The sequence below is a fragment of the Lolium rigidum genome, unplaced genomic scaffold (genome assembly GCF_022539505.1).
Source record: "Lolium rigidum isolate FL_2022 unplaced genomic scaffold, APGP_CSIRO_Lrig_0.1 contig_7894_1, whole genome shotgun sequence".
Lineage (NCBI taxonomy): Eukaryota > Viridiplantae > Streptophyta > Magnoliopsida > Poales > Poaceae > Lolium > Lolium rigidum.
The window spans coordinates 1,214,719-1,235,706 of NW_025901512.1; the positions used below are offsets into that span (position 1 = coordinate 1,214,719).

Below are 20,988 nucleotides of genomic sequence, written 5' to 3' on the forward strand. Positions count from 1 at the left end.
TTGCTCCCACTACAACTAATAAAATTGATTATGCTTATGTGGAGAGTAATAATTTTATGCATGAGACTCATGATAAGAATGCTTTATGTGATAGTTATATTGTTGAGTTTGCTCATGATGCTACTGAAAGTTATTATGAGAGAGGAAAATATGGTTGTAGAAATTTTCATGTTACTAAAACACCTCTCTATGTGCTGAAATTTTTGAAGCTACACTTGTTTTATCTTTCTACGCTTGTTGCATTATGCTTCTTGAACTTGTTTATTTACAAGATTCCTCTTCATAGGAAGCATGTTAGACTTAAATGTGTTTTGAATTTGCCTCTTGAAGCTCTCTTTTGCTTCAAATACTATTTCTTGCGAGTGCATCATCAAAACTGCTGAGCCCATCTTAATGGCTATAAAGAAAGAACTTCTTGGGAGATAACCCATGTGTTATTTTACTACAGTACTTTGTTTTTATTTTGTGTCTTGGAAGTTGTTTACTACTGTAGCAACCTCTCCTTATCTTAGTTTTGTGTTTTGTTGTGCCAAGTTAAGCCGTTGATAGAAAAGTAAGTACTAGATTTGGATTACTGCACAGTTCCAGATTTCTTTGCTGTCACGAATCTGAGTCCACCTCCCTGTAGGTAGCTCAGAAAATTAAGCCAATTTACGTGCATGATCCTCAGATATGTACGCAACTTTCATTCGATTTGAGCATTTTCATTTGAGCAAGTCTGGTGCCATTTTAAAATTCGTCAATACGAACTGTTCTGTTTTGACAGATTCTGCCTTTTATTTCGCATTGCCTCTTTCGCTATGTTGGATGAATTTCTTTGATCCATTAATGTCCAGTAGCATTATGCAATGTCCAGAAGTGTTAAGAATGATTGTGTCACCTCTGAATATGTCAATTTATATTGTGCACTAACCCTCTAATGAGTTGTTTCGAGTTTGGTGTGGAGGAAGTTTTCAAGGATCAAGAGAGGAGTATGATGCAACATGATCAAGGAGAGTGAAAGCTCTAAGCTTGGGGATGCACCCGGTGGTTCACCCCTGCATATTCTAAGAAGACTCAAGCGTCTAAGCTTGGGGATGCCCAAGGCATCCCCTTCTTCATCGACAACATTATCGGGTTCCTCCCCTGAAACTATATTTTTATTCCATCACATCTTATGTGCTTTTTCTTGGAGCGTCGGTTTGTTTTTGTTTTTGTTTTGTTTGAATAAAATGGATCCTAGCATTCACTTTATGGGAGAGAGACACGCTCCGCTGTAGCATATGGACAAGTATGTCCTTGGTTTCTACTCATAGTATTCATGGCGAAGTTTCTCCTTCGTTAAATTGTTATATGGTTGGAATTGGAAAATGATACATGTAGTAATTGCTATAAATGTCTTGGGTAATGTGATACTTGGCAATTGTTGTGCTCATGATTAAGCTCTTGCATCATATGCTTTGCACCCATTAATGAAGAAATACATAGAGCATGCTAAAATTTGGTTTGCATATTTGGTCTCTCTAAGGTCTAGATAATTTCTAGTATTAAGTTTGAACAACAAGGAAGACGGTGTAGAGTCTTATAATGTTTTCAATATGTCTTTTATGTGAGTTTTGCTGCACCGGTTCATCCTTGTGTTTGTTTCAAATAAGCCTTGCTAGCCTAAACCTTGTATCGAGAGGGAATACTTCTCATGCATCCAAAATACTTGAGCCAACCACTATGCCATTTGTGTCCACCATACCTACCTATACTACATGGTATTTTTCCGCCATTCCAAAGTAAATTGCTTGAGTGCTACCTTTAAAATTCCATCATTCACCTTTGCAATATATAGCTCATGGGACAAATAGCTTAAAAACTATTGTGGTATTGAATATATAATTATGCACTTTATCTCTTATTAAGTTGCTTGTTGTGCGATAACCATGTTCACTGGGGACGCCATCAACTTTTCATTGTTGAATTTTATGTGAGTTGCTATGCATGTCCGTCTTGTCTGAAGTAAGAGAGATCTACCACCATATGGTTAAGCATGCATATGTTAGAGAAGAACATTGGGCCGCTAACTAAAGCCATGCTCCATGGTGGAAGTTTCGAGTTTTGGACAACAATCCTCAAATCTCAAATGAGAAAATTATTAATTGTTGGTATATGCTTATGCATAAAAGAGGAGTCCATTATCTGTTGTCTATGTTGTCCCGGTATGGATGTCTAAGTTGAAGAATAATCAATAGCGAGAAATCCAATGCGAGCTTTCTCCTTAGACCTTTGTACCGGCGGCATAGAGGTACCCCTTTGTGACACTTGGTAAAAACAATGCATTGTGATGATCCGGTAGTCCAAGCTAATTAGGACAAGGTGCGGGCACTATTAGTACACTATGCATGAGGCTTGCAACTTATAAGATATAATTTACATGATGCATATGCTTTATTACTACCGTTGACAAAATTGTTTCATGTTTTCAAAATCAAAGCTCTAGCACAAATATAGCAATCGATGTTTTTCCTCTATGGAGGACCATTCTTTTACTTTCAATGTTGAGTCAGTTCACCTATCTCTCTCCACCTCAAGAAGCAAACACTTGTGTGAACTGTGCATTGATTCCTACATACTTGCTTATTGCACTTATTATATTACTCTATGTTGACAATATCCATGAGATATACATGTTACAAGTTGAAAGCAACCGCTGAAACTTAATCTTCTTTTGTGTTGCTTCAATGCCTTTACTTTGAATTATTGCTTTATGAGTTAACTCTTATGCAAGACTTATTGATGCTTGTCTTGAAGTGCTATTCATGAAAAGTCTTTGCTATATGATTCACTTGTTTACTCATGTCATATACATTGTTTCGATCGCTGCATTCACTACATATGCTTTACAAATAGTATGATCAAGATTATGATGGCATGTCACTCCGAAAATTATCCGTGTTATCGTTTTACCTGCTCGGGACGAGCAGAACTAAGCTTGGGGATGCTGATACGTCTCCGACGTATCGATAATTTCTTATGTTCCATGCCACATTATTGATGTTATCTACATGTTTTATGCACACTTTATGTCATATTCGTGCATTTTACGGAACTAACCTATTAACAAGATGCCGAAGTGCCGATTCTTGTTTTCTGCTGTTTTTGGTTTCAGAAATCCTAGTAAGGAAATATTCTCGGAATTGGACGAAATCAAAGCCCGGGGGCCTATTTTCTCACGAAGCTTCCGGAAGTCCGAAGGAGAGACGAAGAGGGGCCACGGAGGGGCCACACCCTAGGGCGGCGCGGCCCCCTTGGCCGCGCGGCCCTGTGGTGTGGGGCCCCGTGCCGCCTCTTGACCTGCCCTTCCGCCTATAAAAAGTCTCCGTGACGAAACCCCCGATACCGAGAGCCACGATACGGAAAACCTTCCAGAGACGCCGCCGCCGCCGATCCCATCTCGGGGGATCCAGGAGATCGCCTCCGGCACCCTGCCGGAGAGGGGAATCATCTTCCGGAGGACTCTACGCCGCCATGGTCGCCTCCGGTGTGATGTGTGAGTAGTCTACCCCTGGACTATGGGTCCATAGCAGTAGCTAGATGGTTGTCTTCTCCCCATTGTGCTATAATTGTCGGATCTTGTGAGCTGCCTAACATGATCAAGATCATCTATCTGTAATTCTATATGTTGCGTTTGTTGGGATCCGATGAATATAGAATACTTGTTATGTTGATTATCAAAGTTATGCTATGTGTTGTTTATGATCTTGCATGCTCTCCGTTATTAGTAGATGCTCTGGCCAAGTAGATGCTTGTAACTCCAAGAGGGAGTACTTATGCTCGATAGTGGGTTCATGCCGCATTGACACCGGGACGATGACGAGAAAGTTCTAAGGTTGTGTTGTGCTGTTGCCACTAGGGATAAAACATTAGTGCTATGTTCAAGGATGTAGTCACTAGTTACATTACGCACCATACTTAATGCAATTGTCTGTTGTTAGCAACTTAATACTGGAAGGGGTTCGGATGATAACCTGAAGGTGGACTTTTTAGGCATAGATGCAGTTGGATGACGGTTTATGTACTTTGTCGTAATGCCCAATTAAATCTCACTATACTCATCATGATATGTATGTGCATGGTCATGCTCTCTTTATTTGTCAATTGCCCAAGCGTAATTTGTTCACCCAACATGCTTGTTCGTCTTATGGGAGAGACACCTCTAGTGAGCTGTGGACCCCGGTCCAATTCTCTTTACTTGAAATACAATCTACTGCAATACTTGTTCTCATTGTTTTCTGCAAACAATCATCTTCCACACAATACGGTTAACTCTTTGTTACGGCAAGCCGGTGAGATTGACAACCTCACTTGTTTCATTGGGGCAAAGTACTTTGGTTGTGTTGTGCAGGTTCCACGTTGGCGCCGGAATCACTGGTGTTGCGCCGCACTACATCTCGCCGCCATCAACCTTCAACGTGCTTCTTGATTCCTACTGGTCCGATTAAACCTTGGTTTCTTACTGAGGGAAACTTGCCGCTGTGCGCATCACACCTTCCTCTTGGGGTTCGCAACGGACGTGCCAACCACACGCATCAGCCACCTCTGCTGTGCCGACGGCCACCTCTGCTATGCCGACCCGATCTGTGTCGATGAAGCTACGCCGACGGCGGCCGTCGGCACAGGTATACGCCGACGTCTTCTTAGCTGTGACGACGGCTTCGTCGTCTGACTGTTTTCCTGTAGTGACGGTCCTGTGCACATGCCGTGAATTGCGGATCCACGTCCTTCTGGCCGTGAGGATTAAACGGCAGCTTGTATTTTTGTAGCAAGTGCAAACCTGATACCTAATCGACTCTTCAAGAATCAACGCACCAATCTATCCTTAATTTCAAAGCAAACTGTGTTCTACAAGCAAGTAAAGTCACCACACTATGGCATCCATTTTTTTATTAAAAAAAAGGCATTTTAATAAGATTTGTATGAAAAATGACAATTTTACATACTATTAAAAATATTTTCGAACTATATTGCAGCCTGCCGGATGCTATGCCATCGTACTGATATGTTGCTTCTGAGTTGTGAGGTTGAGACAGAGGCATATGCGGAGAGGGACTACATATTGAGCTGATTCCTTGAAAAAATTGAGGTCAAGCACTAGTTTTCTCAAGGCAAACAGCCAAAGCGGGCGTATGAATATATGATAAATTAGAACGGACGGCCGCGGTAGTTTACGTACCGACGGACGACAACAAACAAATCTGTGTAGCTTTCATGCATATCTTACTCAAATCAAGAAGATGAGATCCCTGCAGCTAATCAATTCATATTCCCTCAAAAGAAAACTAATCAATTTATGCTTGCGGGGCGTGTAGAAAGAGCACACTCAAAGCGTCTTCCAGCGTGCGTGCATGATATCGACACCCAGCTCGCGGCTCGAATCCACCAACACAGCGAGAAAGTCAGTCCCACCTCAGTTGCTTTCTTTTTTTTTTTTGCGAATGACCTCAGTTGCTTTCTTGACAAACATGAAATTTGACGAGTGTTTTTTTATGTACTCAACAAACACATGGGCAGGAAACGAAATTTTGCGGGAAATTTTGGCACACTAGTAGAAAAACCCCCCTTTAGTACCGGTTCCAAAGGGCCTTTAGTACCGGTTTTGGAACCGGTACTAATTATCCGGTACTAAAAGCCTCTCACCTTTAGTACCGGTTCCTTACGAACCGGTACTAAAGGTGCCTCCACGTGGGCACGGAGGAACCCGTGGGGCTGGAGACCTTTGGTACCGGTTCGTGTTACGAACCGGTATTAAAGCCTATTTCGTTTAATTTTTTTTCCATTTTTTCTAATTATTTTTCACACCCTTTTTTTCACGGCCTTTTTTTTTTATTTTTTTCAGAATTACTAGTATTCCCGTTAGTCTCTAACTACACTTAATCTCTAGTCAAATTACTTACCCGTAGTCAAACTTCCCGGTCGGTCACCCATCCTCACACTACTCCCGCACTAGCACGCTTAACTTCCAAGTTCCATCCCATTCCACTTCTAAGTGCTTCGCGCGCATGTATGCGATAGTAGTATCATATCAATCCTATTAACATGTTGGTCGATGTCACACTTTTTATCATTTGAATTCCAAATAATTCTTTTAATAAACAAAAGTAATGATGTAATAATAATGTTGAATAAATAAATAAAATTAACTTTTTTAATTTTTATTATTTTTAATTATTTTTTAAAAATTTAATATTTTTTGCAAAACCTAAAACTTGAAATAATTTGATAAAAGTAATAGTAATATGTTAGGACTCAAAAAATCTTATAATTAATATTTTAATTTTAAAAAAAATAAAATATATAAAATTCTAAATTTCTGGAAAAAAAACTAAAATCTTCCTGCTTTCATATTTTCATTTGGAATTTTGAGAACCTAAAAATTGGCTAACCGGGTAAACTTTTTTGCAAAAAAAATGAAAATTTAAATTTGTTAATTTTCCCTAATAGTAGGTTGCATAACATACAAGAATCTGAAAACATTTTATTTTTTGAACGCGAACCCTTTAGTACCGGTTCGTGTCACGAACCGGTATTAAAGGTCCTTACGAACCGGTACTAAAGGTCTGGGCAGTGCAACCGGTACTAATGCACCCTTTAGTACCGGTTCGTAAGGGAACCGGTATTTATGGCTTAGACGGATGAGAGGTTTTCTACTAGTGGCAGTTGTTTGCCGAGTGTCCGTTAGGGGACGCTCGGCAAACATGGGGCGCCGTCATGGAGCTATCAAGTGCGAGCAGAATTGACACGTGGCTTGTTATTTGCCGAGTGTATGTTTGCATCGTTGCCAAGTATCCTATATTTGGCGAGGTCTTTTTGGGAAATACTCGGCATCTGCTCAAGTTTGCCGAGTATGACCTTTTTGCCGCTGGGGATCGAACTCTGGCGGGCTGCGTGCACTACTCGGTTCTCAAAGTTGCCTAGTGTTGAAGCCGATAAAAGGATGGAGACTGGAGAGACGAGCGCGAGCAGGAGGTTGAGCTGGCAGCGGAGCTAGAAATCTAGCAAGAGGAATCGGCCGTGTAGATAGAGGCGGCGATCTGCAGCTGTAGAGATCGAAGGCGTGCTCCCCATCGGTTTGGACGCCCTGAAAAAGTGTCTAGCAACCCCTTGTTCGCCCCAACCTTGGGGGTCGGCTAGGGGCGTCCGAACATGACTAGCCCGTCCATCACAGGCCCGCCCGTTAGTGGTTGGTCCCGCCTGGCAGTGAGGATGTATGGGAGCGCCAGCCACCCCCATCGGTCCGGATATGTGTCCGAACGCCCCTGAAACGGCCACCCTATTGGGTTAGCCGGCGTTTTTTTTGAGGCGTCGGGGAGATGCTAATATGGCACCGCATATGGTGCGTGAATCAAACCATTTTTGCCCCTTCCCCCGTGGTGACCAGCCGACTCGTTTCCCCAAAAAAAAAGCAGGGCAAAAGCACACAGGAGAAACGCCAATAATGCAAAAGCCAGTCACAAAAAATGAGGCGACCTAGCGTGGCGGGAAGCGAACGAAGGTACACACGGGCCCCCCCCCCCCCGATGACATGTTTCACCAAAAAAAGGGAGACGGAGAAAGGCTAAAAACAAAAAAATGATGCCCCAACTAGCCAATGGAGACTTCCCACATCCAGCCCCAACAAACTTGGCACGTGAAGTGTACGGTGCCCAGACCAGACACCACCACTTCCTGTCGGACACAGATCAGGTGATATCACGCTGCAACATGCACCCCCGTGGATGCCCTCCAATCCTCATCCAAAGGCCCAGAATAACCCAAGGCAAAAAAGATTCCAGGAATTCAGATTATTTCAGATTCAACGTTTTGAGCACTATAAACAGCACGGAACAGTTACTTAACAGTTTTGAACATTGCAAATACAAACAGCAGCCTTTCACTGGTTAGACAGTAAAAAATATTTCTGAACAGTATGTACTACAAACAGTATACCATGAACAGTACATACTACAAACAGTATACTTTACCAGATTTGCATAAGTTAATTTTGAGACATTTCTAAACAGTAAAACAGCAGTAATTTAACAATACAAATTCAGTACCAAATGCGCACATCGCACGCGTGGGTTGGGCCACTCGCCTCGCCAGCCCTCTGTCGATTGGGCCACGTGTTGGACACGAATTAGTGCAAGGAGAGACAAAACGAGTGCCCAGGCCAAACCCTATTCCAATCCTTCCCAATCCCGCAGCCGCCGCCTCCCCAGCTCCCGCTCCCCGCCGCCGGTCTCCTCTTCGGCGAGCCGCCGCCGGTCTCTTGTCCGGCTAGCGTTGTCGGCCAGCGAATGAGGATGAGGATGGCAGTGCAACGGAGGGGGAGGATACCGCACGGGGAGTCGGCGGCATGAACGGGGAAGAGAGGGGCTGGCGGGGGCTCGAGGCGGCGACCGGCGCGCGTGCTATTCGGGGGCTCGATGCGGCGGCCGGCGCACGTGCAGTTCCCCCGCAAGAACGACGAGTATAGGGGCCTTGATGAGCGGGAGGACGCGGCCGACAAGGCTCGCCGGAGAGGAGACCGGCGGCGGGGAGCGGGAGCTGGGGAGGCGGCGGCTCCGGGATTGGAAAGGATTGGAATAGGGTTTGGCCTGGGCACTCGTTTTGTCTCTCCTTGCACTAATCCGTGTCCAACACGTGGCCCAATCGACAGAAGGCTCGCGAGGCGAGCGGCCCAACCCACGCGTGCGACGTGCGCATTTGGTATTGAATTTGTATTGTTGAATTACTGCTGTTTTACTGTTTAGAAATGTCTCAAAATTATCTTATGCTTGTAAAGTATACTGTTTGTAGTACGTACTGTTCACAGTATACTGTTTGTAGTACATACTGTTCAGAAATATTGTTTTACTGTCTAACCAGTGAAAGGCTGTTGTTTGTATTATGCAATATTTAAAACTCTTAAATAACTGTTGTGTGCTGTTTATAGTGTTCAAAACGTTGAATCTGAAGCAATCCGAATTCCTAGGATCTTTTTTGCCTTGGGTTATTCTGAGCGGATGAGGATTGGAGGGCATCCAGAGGGTGCATGTACCTTCCTGTCACCAATCACTTACGGAAGAAGGTTACGGAATTCACTTACGGACGCCTCCGTGGCATTAATCAATTGGGTAGACTTATGATGGTGGGTCCAAGAGAATTCAGCTAGAGAAACAACCGCAGGCCAAGTACGTCCGTAGGAAACTTTCCGTAGCAATCCGTCCGTAGACTCAGCATTATTGCCACCATATATTTCCTGTCGCAGCGCAGCCCTAACTAGCCAATGGCCATGGCCACTTCCCATATGCAACCCAGCTACAAAGACCCACCCTCCCACCTCCACTCTCCTACTCAGACGCAGCGAGCTACAAGCTAGACGCGGCGCGCGGCCATGGAGATGGTCCTGGACTGGCGCTCGGTGGGCTCGCTGATCGCGACGGTCATGGTGTTCCGGACGGCCATGCGGGACTTCGTCCCGCCGGAGGCCGAGCAGTGGCTACGCCGCTTCCTGGCGCGGGTCGCCGCCGCGTTCCGGGCCCCCACGGCCACCATCCTCATCTACGAGGCCGACGGTGCCGCCGTCACCGGCGTAGCCAACGACCTTTACGATGCCGGGCAGCTCTACCTCGGCGCGCGCTGCCTCGCCGCGGCCCCCGCCGTGCGCCTCTACAAGCCTCGCGGGGGGAGCAGCACTGTCGCCTCCCTCCCGGACGCGCACACCGCCCACGACACCTGGAAGGGCGTCACGGTGAAGTGGACCTCCACCGCGCGCCCCGTCGACGTGTATCGCGGCGGCCAGGGCCCCTCCGGCGGTGGCGTCCACCGCAGCCTCGAGCTCCAGTTCGTGCGTCAGCACCGCGACTTCGTCCACGACAGCTACATCCCCCACGTCATGGACGAGGCCACCAGGGTGCGGCTCACGTCGCGGGAGCGCAGGCTCTACACCAACGGCGAGGAGTACCAGCGCCTCTGGACCTCCCACGCATTCTCCCACCCCTCCACGTTCGACACACTCGCCGTGGACCCGGCGCTCCGCGAGGAGATCCGTGCCGACCTGCTCCGCTTCGCGTCCCGGCGGGAGCACTACGCGCGCGTCGGCCGCGCGTGGAAGCGCGGGTACCTGCTCCACGGCCCTCCCGGCACCGGCAAGACCAGCCTCGTCGCGGCGATCGCCAACCTCCTCATGTTCGACGTCTACGACCTAGAGCTCACAACCGTGGCCACCAACTCCCACCTCCGCCGCCTGCTCGTCTCCACCACGCCCAAGTCCGTCGTCGTAGTCGAGGACATCGACTGCTCCCTCGACCTCTCCGACCGCAGGAAGAAGGGCGGCGGTAGTATCGTCGACCAAGACGACGACGACAACAACGCGGCGATTGGGCGGGAGGAGTCCATAAGCCTCTCCGGCGTTCTCAACTTCGTGGACGGGCTCTGGTCTTCCTGCGTCGGCGAGCGCCTGATAATCTTCACCACCAACCACCCGGAGCGGCTCGACCCGGCGCTGGTCCGCCCAGGCCGCATGGACCGCAAGATCGAGCTCGGATACTGCTCGCCCGCCGCGCTCCGCGTGCTCGCCAAGAACTACCTCGGAGTTGGCGAGGATACCGACGACGAAGTGAACGGCCTCATGGCCCAGGCCGAGGGCCTGCTCGCCGCTGATGACGACGTGCGCATCACGCCCGCCGACATCGGCGAGGTGTTCATGGGATGCGACGGCGCGGGCGCCTCCGCCGCCTTGAGGAAGCTCGTCGGCGAGCTGCGCCGCAGGAGAGATCACGCACCTGCCCCGGCCGTAGACGCGCTAGCTGCAGCCGAGACGATGGAGTAAGCCGAGAGCGAACGAGATTGACCTGAACTGTGCGTGTTAGAGGTAATCTTGATTAGTGCAGTCGGTTAGAGCTGTGGATGCATGCATGCATGTGCGTACGAGCTAGCTAGGTGTGTGTTCTGCGCGCGTGTTTGAGTCAGGTACGTTAGGACTAGTAGTTAGTCTCTTGGTCATGTCCGTGTACGTGTGTTGTTGAGCTAGTCCGAGCTGTACGTGCTTGGTGTTGAGTCTGTAATATGTGTAGGTCTAGGACTCCAAGCTCGGGTGTGCATAGTCTAAGAATTTTTAATAAAAAATGCTCATGGCAAAAAACGATGAGAAAATGAGTATATACTAGCAAAAGTGCCCGTGCGTTGCACTGGGGCAGAAAAAATCTGCGTAAAGAAGGTGCATTTTGGATTTCTTCAAAAATCCTACTGCCAAAGGTCATTATCTTTCATATGGGATAAAATATTCTTAACAGGAATGCAGCTACTGTCAAGAAGGGTTAATTTCTTTACCGCTGAGAATGAAATGGCTTATTTAGTCTGCCAAATTAGTATTGTTTGTAGAATACTATTTTAGTACTCTATTCAAAATATGTTGGAACACCTGAAAGGAAGGCTAACAAAAATATCAAAGATGCAAAAAAGAACTAATTAATCCCATCCTCGACATGCCGTTCCAGCCATCAAACTCGTTGCATCTCTTTGTGGATCCGGAGAGGTGAGTCATAGATGGTTTCTCCCGAAATTTTATTTAATTACAACCAAGCTACGCCCACAAATTTATTCGAGCCATGAATATGTATACATCTAGCTCTTGTTAAGTAAGGTTCTTATAATTTGATCAGCTTCATAGAAAATCGTAGCAGCATGTATGATAGTATATAAGTATCAATAGTTTGCTTTTGAAATATAGATTTCATGATATACCTCCTACCAATACGGTATCTTATATGTTTTTACTAATGTCAATAGTATTACTCTCTCTATCCCGGTTCACGCTCATAGGGGTTGCGCGTACTCTAGATCATCATTTTAATTAATATAATATAAATTATTTAACGCGAACATCATATCATTAGGAAGTAGAATATCTAAACTTGCTAACGATATATATTTTATAATATGTACCTTATATTATGTTGGTCAAATGATCTAGAATACGCGGAGGCTCTTTGCTCCAGAACAGAGTGAGAGTTCAATTTTTAAAAGTTTGACTGGGAAGAAAGGAGTACAATGCGTCTGCTTCAGGGATCCCTTTTAATTAGGTTGACACCTTATACTCCCGTTTTGATATGCGGTCATCACAGCACATGGGGTTTTATATTTCCTGGCCAAAATCATTAAATTTTTAGACCAATCAACGGAACTGCAAGATGAGACTATTTAACTCCAATCTACACGCAGTCAAAATTCGTTGGAAGAAGAAACGGAGAGGAGAAGAGAGAAATGCTCAAACCGTAATTGCCATCGATTAGAATGATACAGAGCCCCGGGCAATTATCTCGGGCCGGCCAACTTCTTTTCAATCTCGAGGAGGCTGTTGTTGTATTGCATTTGAAGTCTGAATTGTACAGTTATACTGTACCAAGTACCAACGCACTTTAGCTCCTATTCAGGATAAGGCCACGCATCACCCCTCAGCTTCGGCGCGCGTCTCCCAGCTGAAGGTGATGCGGCCGTAAGATGACCGTGCGCGCCTGCTGGCCAAGTCGTCATCCATCGTCCAGCGCTCGTGTGGCTGTCGAGCCTGGCCAAGCGGCCGACTATGGCACCTCAATTCATTCAACGCCCATTAGACCGGCGCTGCCATGGTACCAACGGCGTTTTGGCGGCCAAGAGGGCGTACTGCGCGCTGCTTGTCGGAGAAGTAGATCAGTGAGGTGCTCAATACCCTGCATCATGAGGAATTAGGGAGGGCGGAGGTTGGGGGAGAGGAAATTTTTCTCGCGGCCGCCGCGCCGTCCTCAAGCTCCTGCCATTCGCCTGGAACCAGCGACGGTTCTGCAGCAGGCCCAGTCTCCAGATCAAGTGGTGGCGGCCAGATGGAGAAGACGCCGATAGGGAGAACGAGAGAAAAGTCAACTCACTGCAGCGCTTGGAGAGGAAAAAACACGAACCGTTTTGTCACTTACGGATGGCAATGGTGGGTAATTGCGCATCAAATTCAGGGGTAAATCGGTAAAAAGTTTGGACGGACGAAGGAAACCCTTTCGCTTTATTATTAGCTACTATAGCACAAATACCCATGCGTTGCAACGGATAGAAAAATTTAGATTTACATACATGCATAAAAATTCATCTGTTAAAGTAAAAAAAATGGCAAGAAGTCAAAACACTGAACGTGCAATAGTAAATAGCTGGATCCTATCTTTCCCCCACATTTTCCCACGCAGTTCCATAGAAGGGGTCGAAATGATGGCCATGTGAACAAAATTAGTAGAATGATACTGTTCAGATCCGGGTACACGTTTCGTCGACCTTGCACACGAAGATGATAATAATTTGACAAAATAATTATTTAGAGAACATGAAACCAGTCATTCACGGTGGAAAAATCTCCTCACACACCATGAGCAGCAAAATAAACATCACATGTGACCAGGGGCGGTGTACAAATTGAGATTAGCCGGGACAAATATTTATAATTTAAATTTTTTAAGGCACAATTAAGTCGGAGATTTGTATACATATGAATTTAGATAAATCTCTGATATCATTTTATGGATTGAGGTAATATAAAAAATGTAAGTGCGTTGTTACGGGTTGATATTTATTGAGACTAAACATTCTTGACACAAAGATAATTTAGGCAAATATATAATTGAAAATTTTGCGCGCAAAAAGCTCAAGGCCGTCTTATCCTTTGACACATCCATCCCGGTGACAAGAAAAAAACAACAATTAATTTTACGGGAAAAATTATGAGATCAAATCCAAGAGATCATATAAAGTGATTGATAATGACGACACCGCTCATTCTTCCGGATTGTCTCCTCGTCCGCTGCAAGGATGGTAAGTGTTATCTAGAAAATATGATAGCAAGAAATCTAACTTGAACCACATTTTAATTTAGGTCTAGTCGGTACTAACTAATTTGTGCACATAATATAGCATTTTCTTACCACGAAAATACCTCATGGACCATGTGTGTAGGCACACCCGCTTATCAAAAGATTGAAAAAAATGCTACTTAAGAGATTCGGAAAAACTTGGAATAATTTTTTGCATATTTATTATGTACTTAGTTGTGTAAGTTTTCGAGGAAAATATGATTATACGTTTTCGTGTAGGCCACATATGGCCGTATAGACGGACAGATTGCATGTTGGTACAGTTTATAAAAAATAAAGAGGACTGTTTATGTCACCAATCATATGCAGTTGTTGACAAACTTTTTTTGGCAGCGTTTTCATTAAACGTTTCCTCACCAAAGAGCCAACACGACACTTCGGTCAGGCGCAACCGGCCTGCTGCTTGATAGTGACGACACCCTTTAGCATCTGGATGTGCCCTCGAATTCTGCTGTGCAACTGCGACACCTCACATCATTACCTGGCTCCTCTACTGCGGTCTTGGTCCCTTTCTTATCCTCTCAAGGTGCTCCGATTCCCTTCTTTGCGTTGTGCTCATGGTCAGCTCCCTCTCACTCGCTGTATTTATTTCGCTTGCATGATCGCCACCATCTTGTACGAGTTAATTAGTTCCAGATCACGGTGCTGCTTCTGGACGGCTTGTCGATATGCAGTAAACTTGCATATATAAACCGGTGAGACTCCACATAATGAAACGAGGTGGGACTAATCTGTCTCCTTTCGTACCAGTCCTAGGGACACGTGACCGAAGCGATCCAAAGATTTCTGAATGCACAGGTGAAATCAGCCTCTCCCGCTGTTTTATACACGGTCCGGCCCAGACGATGGAATTACACAGTCCGGCCCAGACGATGGAATAAAGCCCACACGAAGCTATGGATCTTCCAGCAGCGCATGGTCTTGCGAATCGTTTCTCACCTACGCGCGGTGGCAATTCATGTAATTTGACGGAAAATTAAGGGCAGTTTAAAAACGGACGAAAATTTTGGGAAGAAACCTTACTTCCTTTATTATTAGGTATAGATATGCAATATTCCCTCGGTAATTTTAAAATACAGGGCATATAATTTAATCAAAAGTTAAAATTTACTAAGGTTTAACTATATCTATTATATACTAAAAGCAATATAAGGGTGTTTTTCGAGACACCAGGTTAATCCACATATGCTTAAAAAATATAAACCGGTGATTTTAATCCTGACGTCTGAGATTAAAAGATAAAAAGTGTTACGTATAACATTATACATGTACAAAAATATACTTATGGCATGTAAACACCATACGGGTATTTTAGAATAAGAGAACATATATCTCAAAGGGAAAAAAAGGCCGTCTCCAAAAAAGTTGCGTACCCTTTGGGGTCTGTGTCACGGTGGAAAGGGACTCTCACTAGTAGAAAACGGACCTTCCGTCTAGGCCTTTTGTCCCGGCCCAGTCTGGAGCCGGGACAAATGGTCAGGCCACGTCGCCCCGAAACCAGCGGGAGGGCACGGGGCCTTTTGTCCCGGTTCTTTAAGGACCTTTTGTCCCGGCTGGAGGCTCGGGCCGCGACAAAAGGGTCTGAAGCCTGCTAGCAGCCCTTTTGTCCTGGTTTGTGGCTCAAACCGGGATAAAAGGTCTCGGCCTATATATAAAGCCAGCCCCCCTCCCATTCTCCCTACATTTTTTTCCTTGGTGTGGAAGGTGGAGGTTTATGCTAGCTTTTTTTCTTCATGTGCACAAGAGGTGTTTGATGAAATGTTTGTGAGAACGAGGCCACTTGAGTTTATTTAATAAGATTTCTCCTCTTTTTTGTCCTAAAAGGTTAGCAACTATTTTCTCGTCTAGACCGCACAGTACTAATTTTAGCATGGTGATTGCGTTTGATATATAATTTTACATATGGTGCAGATGAGTCATCCATGGATGTACGGTACCCGATGCGATCCCGCTTTCAGAGAGGGCGTGAAATCTTTCCTGCTTGTGGCCGAGGCCAACAAGGGGAAGGAAGGTTTTATATGTCTGAAATGTCGGAATGAGAAGGATTACTCTTGCTCAAGAGACATTCAGAGCCACCTGCTTCGGCACGGATTCATGTTCGGCTATAATGTTTGGACCAAGCACGGAGAAGAAGGGGTTATGATGGAAGACGGCGATGAAGAAGATAACGATGACAACTACCGATCTATATTCCCTGAATACGGTGATACCGCAATGGAAGACAATGAAGAAGAAGGAGGTGAAGAACGGGCACCAGATGAGCCTGGTGATGATGATCTTCGTTGGGCCATTTATGATGCAAGGAGAGACTGCGGCACAGATAAGGAGAGGTTGCAGTTCGACAAGATGTTAGAAGACCACCAAAAATTGTTGTACCCAAGTTGCGAAGATGGGCAGAAAAAGCTGGGTAGCATATTGGAATTGCTGAAATGGAAGGCAGAGGCCGGTGTGACTGACTCGGGATTTGAAAAGTTGCTGATAATATTAAAGAAGCTGCTTCCAAGAAAGAACGAATTGCCCGCCAGTACGTATGAAACAAAGAAGCTTGTCTACCCTCTAGGATTAGATGTGCAGAAGATACATGCATGCCCTAATGACTGCATCCTCTACCGCGGTAAGTACGAGAATGAGAATAAATGCCCGATATGCGGTGCATTGCGGTATAAGATCAGAAGAGATGACCCTGATGATGTTGAGGGCGAGCCACCCAGGAAGAGGGTTCCTGCGAAGGTGATGTGGTATGCTCCCATAATACCACGGTTGAAACGTTTGTTCAGAAACAAAGAGCATGCCAAGTTGTTGCGATGGCACATGGAAGAACGTAAGAAAGACGCGATGTTGATGCACCCCGCTGATGATCGGCAGTGGAGAAACATCGAGAGAGAGTTCCCGGATTTTGCAGGTGAGGCAAGGAACTTATGGTTTGGTCTAAGTACAGATGGCATGAATCCTTTTGGGGAGCAGAGCTGCAGTCACATCACCTGGCCCGTGACTCTATGTATCTACAACCTTCCTCCTTGGTTGTGCATGAAGCGGAAGTTCATTATGATGCCAGTGCTTATCCAAGGCCCAAAGCAACCCGGCAACGACATTGATGTGTACCTAAGGCCATTAGTTGATGAACTTTTGGAGTTGTGGGCCGAACCAGGTGTATGTGTGTGGGATGAGCACACCGAACAGGAATTTGACCTACGAACGTTGCTATTCGTAACCATCAATGATTGTCCTGCTCTTAGTAACATTTCAGGACAGACGAACAAGGGATACAATGCATGCACACACTGTTTAGATGAGACTGAAAGTAAATATTTGAAAAATGTAGGAAAAATGTGTACCCGTACAATCGCCGTTTTCTTCCGCGCAGGCATGCCTTAAGGAAAAAGGCAAGCATTTCAATGGCGAGGCAGAACCCCGTCCGAAGACTGTCCTCCGTAGTGGTGCTGATGTATTTGAGATGGTCAAGGATTTAAATGTAATCTTTGGAAAGGGTCCAGGCGGACGACCTGTTCCGAATGACGCTGACGGACACGCGCCCATGTGGAAGAAGAAATCTATATTTTGGGAGCTAGAATATTGGAAAGTCCTGGAAGTCCGCTCTGCAATCGACGTGATGCACCTGACGAAGAATCTTTGTGTGAATATTCTAGGTTTCCTGGACGTGTATGGGAAGACAAAAGATACAGCAGAAGCACGGGAGGACCAGCAACGTCATAAAGGACGAGATGGCAATCATCCAGGGCAGTTTCAAGGGCCTGCCAGCTACGCTCTTACCAAAGAAGAGAAGGAAATCTTTGTTGAAGCCCTATTCAGTATCAAGGTTCCGTCTGGTTTCTCGTCGAATATAAAGGGAATAGTAAATATGAAAGAGAAAAAAATTCCAGAACCTAAAGTCTCATGACTGCCACGTGCTTATGACACAATTGCTTCCGGTTGCATTGAGGGGACTTCTACCAGAAAATGGTCGACTAGCCATTGTGAAGATATGTGCATTCCTCAATGCAATTTCTCAGAAGGTAATGGATCCAGAAAGTTTGTCAGGGTTACAGCTTGATGTGGTCGATTGTCTTGTCAGCTTCGAGTTGTTATTCCCACCATCCTTCTTCAATATTATGACGCACCTCCTAGTTCACCTAGTCGATGAGATTAGAATTCTCGGTCCTGTATTTCTACACAATATGTTCCCCTTCGAGAGGTTCATGGGAGTCTGTTATCACCAGAATTTGACCGAGTCAGAGGTGGGCCACGATTGAGAAAGACTTGAAGATATACATGGAAGGAAAAACAAGAATTGGCCTTATACACGAAGTTGGGCTGGATTGCCCATTGTATCTGTAATATAGTAGATCGTATCTTTAGGTTAAAAGTTAGAGTTTTACTCGTGCACGGTTAGTTGCACGTCCGAATTAGAAAGTCCCCTGGACTATAAATATGTATCTAGGGTTTATGGAATAAACAACAACACAACGTTCACCCCAAAACAAACCAATCTCGGCGCATCGCCAACTCCTTCGTCTCGAGGGTTTCTATCAGGTAAGCGACATGCTGCCTAGATCGCATCTTGCGATCTAGGCAGCACAAGCTCCACGTTGTTCATGCGTTGCGCGTACTGAAGCGTCTTTGATGGCGCGCAACGTTGTTATCATAGATGTGTTAGGGTTAGCATAGTTCTTCGTATAACATGCTTACGTAGTGCAACCCTTGCATGTCTAGCCGCCCTCACGCCTATCTCAGGCGTGGGGGCGGCACCTGCTTGTTCATCATCTAGTAGATCTGATCCGTTACGATTGCTCCTTGTTCTGCAAGGATTAGTTTAATATCTGCAATAGTTAGGCCTTACAAAGGGGGGGAGGATCCAGCGGCACGTAGGGTGGCGTTCGCAAGTCCTAAACAGGATGTTCCAAGAATCAACTTCATTGTTGGTTTTCAGGCCTTGTTTAGGATCGGCTTACGAGCACCGTGCGTGGCCGCGAGGCCCAACCTGGAGTAGGATGATCCGATTATGCGGTGAAAACCCTAAATCGTCGTAGATCTCATTAGCTATATCTTGATCAAGCAGGATCACCAAGTATTCGTGCACCCCGTACGAATCATGGGTGGATCGGCTCTTTGAGCCGATTCACGAGATAACCCGAGAGCCGATCGAGGCTCGTATTTAATGTTTACGTGTATGCCATGCGAGAAAACTAAGCGAGGCATCCCCATCACCTTCCCGACCAGGTATAGGTCAGGTGGCACGCCCTGCACTTCGCATCGCCGCGTGTGACCGAGAAGAGCATTGCGGGCCGTCGCTCGGAGGGGTCTCAGCCAGCCGCAGCTCTAGGCTCTTCCCGGCTCTACGGTGTTGACAGGCCGCTGCCCGCCGGTGGGTTTTGGCAGTCAACACATTCTGGCACGCCCGGTGGGACAATCGTCTACATCAACCACATCGCCATCTACATCTGAGATGGCGACGGACGGCACGCCAGTCACCTACGAGGAGTTGCCTGCTGAGCTCAAGAAGAAATATGACGAGATCAAGGTCACCCTCGAAGCCGACCTCATCGGCTCCTTTCAGAGAACCCGTACCCATGGCATCAGATGGAAGGGATTCTCACCACAAGGTGCACTCGATGGGATAGATCTCTCTGCCCGTCGGAGGAACGCACCGGGGGCCTACGGCGAGGAGATCAACTACTTGGTGGCTCACTCGCTACACCGCCACTCGAAAACTTGGTCAACGTGTTGGAGCGTCTCGCTCCGCGCGTGATCCAGGAGATCATGAGCCACCGGTACTCGCCGTCGGGACCAGCTCTCGGGACGCATCAAGGAGAGTTGCCACTCCAGTCCCGTCCACCGCTGCCATATGCGTTGGCAGCACCACCTGAAGTGCCGTCTACACCGGCATTCGTCGTCTACAAGATTGGTGGTGATCCTAGTGACTACCAGTTCTTGACCGAGGCGCCCAAGGAGATCCCTCAAGGATACGCGTGCACGTATGTGCCAGATTGTGGCAACTGGCCACTCTCAAACCAGGCCACAACGTCAGGGACTCCGGCGCAAACGGGAGGAACGTCAGCAACAGAGCTTGAGAAGCAGACGTGGCTAACTAAGTACGCCACCCCGACGAAACTCCCGAGCCCAGCTCCTGCAGTTGGCTCAGAGCTGGAAAAACAAACATGGCTGGCTAAGTACGCCACCCCGGCGAATCTTCAGAGTGCAACGCCTGCAGCCAGCACAGCGGATCAGATCAGTACCATACTGAGAGACCAGTTCGGCATGGTGCCGAAAAGGAGGGCAATCGGCTATTCCAAGCCGTACCCCGACGAGTACGAGATGATCCCGCTGCCACCTAAATATCGGCTCCCTGACTTCTCAAAATTCAGTGGATCAGATGGCTCCAGCTCCATCGAGCACGTCGGCCGATATTTGGCGCAACTAGGACCGGCTTCAGTGTCGGATCAGCTACGCGTGAGGCTCTTTTCACAGTCCCTCACGGGATCGGCTTTTGGATGGTACACCTCTTTGCCAGCAAACTCCATCCGAGTCTTGGAAGCAATTGGAAGAACGAGTTCCATATGCAATATCATTCGAAGCTTCCGAGTCTAGCATTGCCGATCTAGCACAACTACGTCGAAGCGCGGAGAAACGGTGACAGAGTACATCCAGCACTTCAGGAATCTTAGGAACCGATGTTATTCGGTTCGTATAACCGAAAAGGAAGCGAGTCGAATTGGCGATAGCCGGCCTTGCAACACAGCTCAAGGACATGGCCTCCCAAGCAGATTATCCCTTGCTGGCGCACATGGTTCAGAAACTATCAGCATATGAACAGCGCCACCCAGACCTGTACCAAGACAAGTTCAAGCGTGCAGTAGTCATGGTCGATACAGAAGAAGGTGAAGTGCCCGCGGGAGACCAAGAAGTAGCAGTGGCTGAATGGACTCGGGGAGGAACCCCTGTGTCCTGCAAATGGGTAAAGCCACCAGGGCCGCCCAGGGGATTTGATTTTGACGTGACCAAGACTGAACAAATCTTCGACCTCCTGCTCAAGGAGAAACGAGTTGACGATTCCCGAAGGTCTCAAGTTCCCCACGGCGCAAGAGCTAAACGGAAAGCCGTACCGCAAATTCCA

At 46.6% G+C, this 20,988-nt stretch overlaps 1 protein-coding gene across 1 annotated transcript; it reads left to right on the top strand.

Moving 5' to 3' along the window:
- Positions 1-9,382: 9,382 nt before the first annotated feature.
- On the top strand, positions 9,383-10,819 carry LOC124682267 (AAA-ATPase At3g28580-like). Its single transcript, XM_047216984.1, has one exon. The coding sequence runs from the start codon at positions 9,383-9,385 to the stop codon at positions 10,817-10,819; it is 1,437 nt and encodes a 478-aa protein (XP_047072940.1).
- Positions 10,820-20,988: the final 10,169 nt, after the last annotated feature.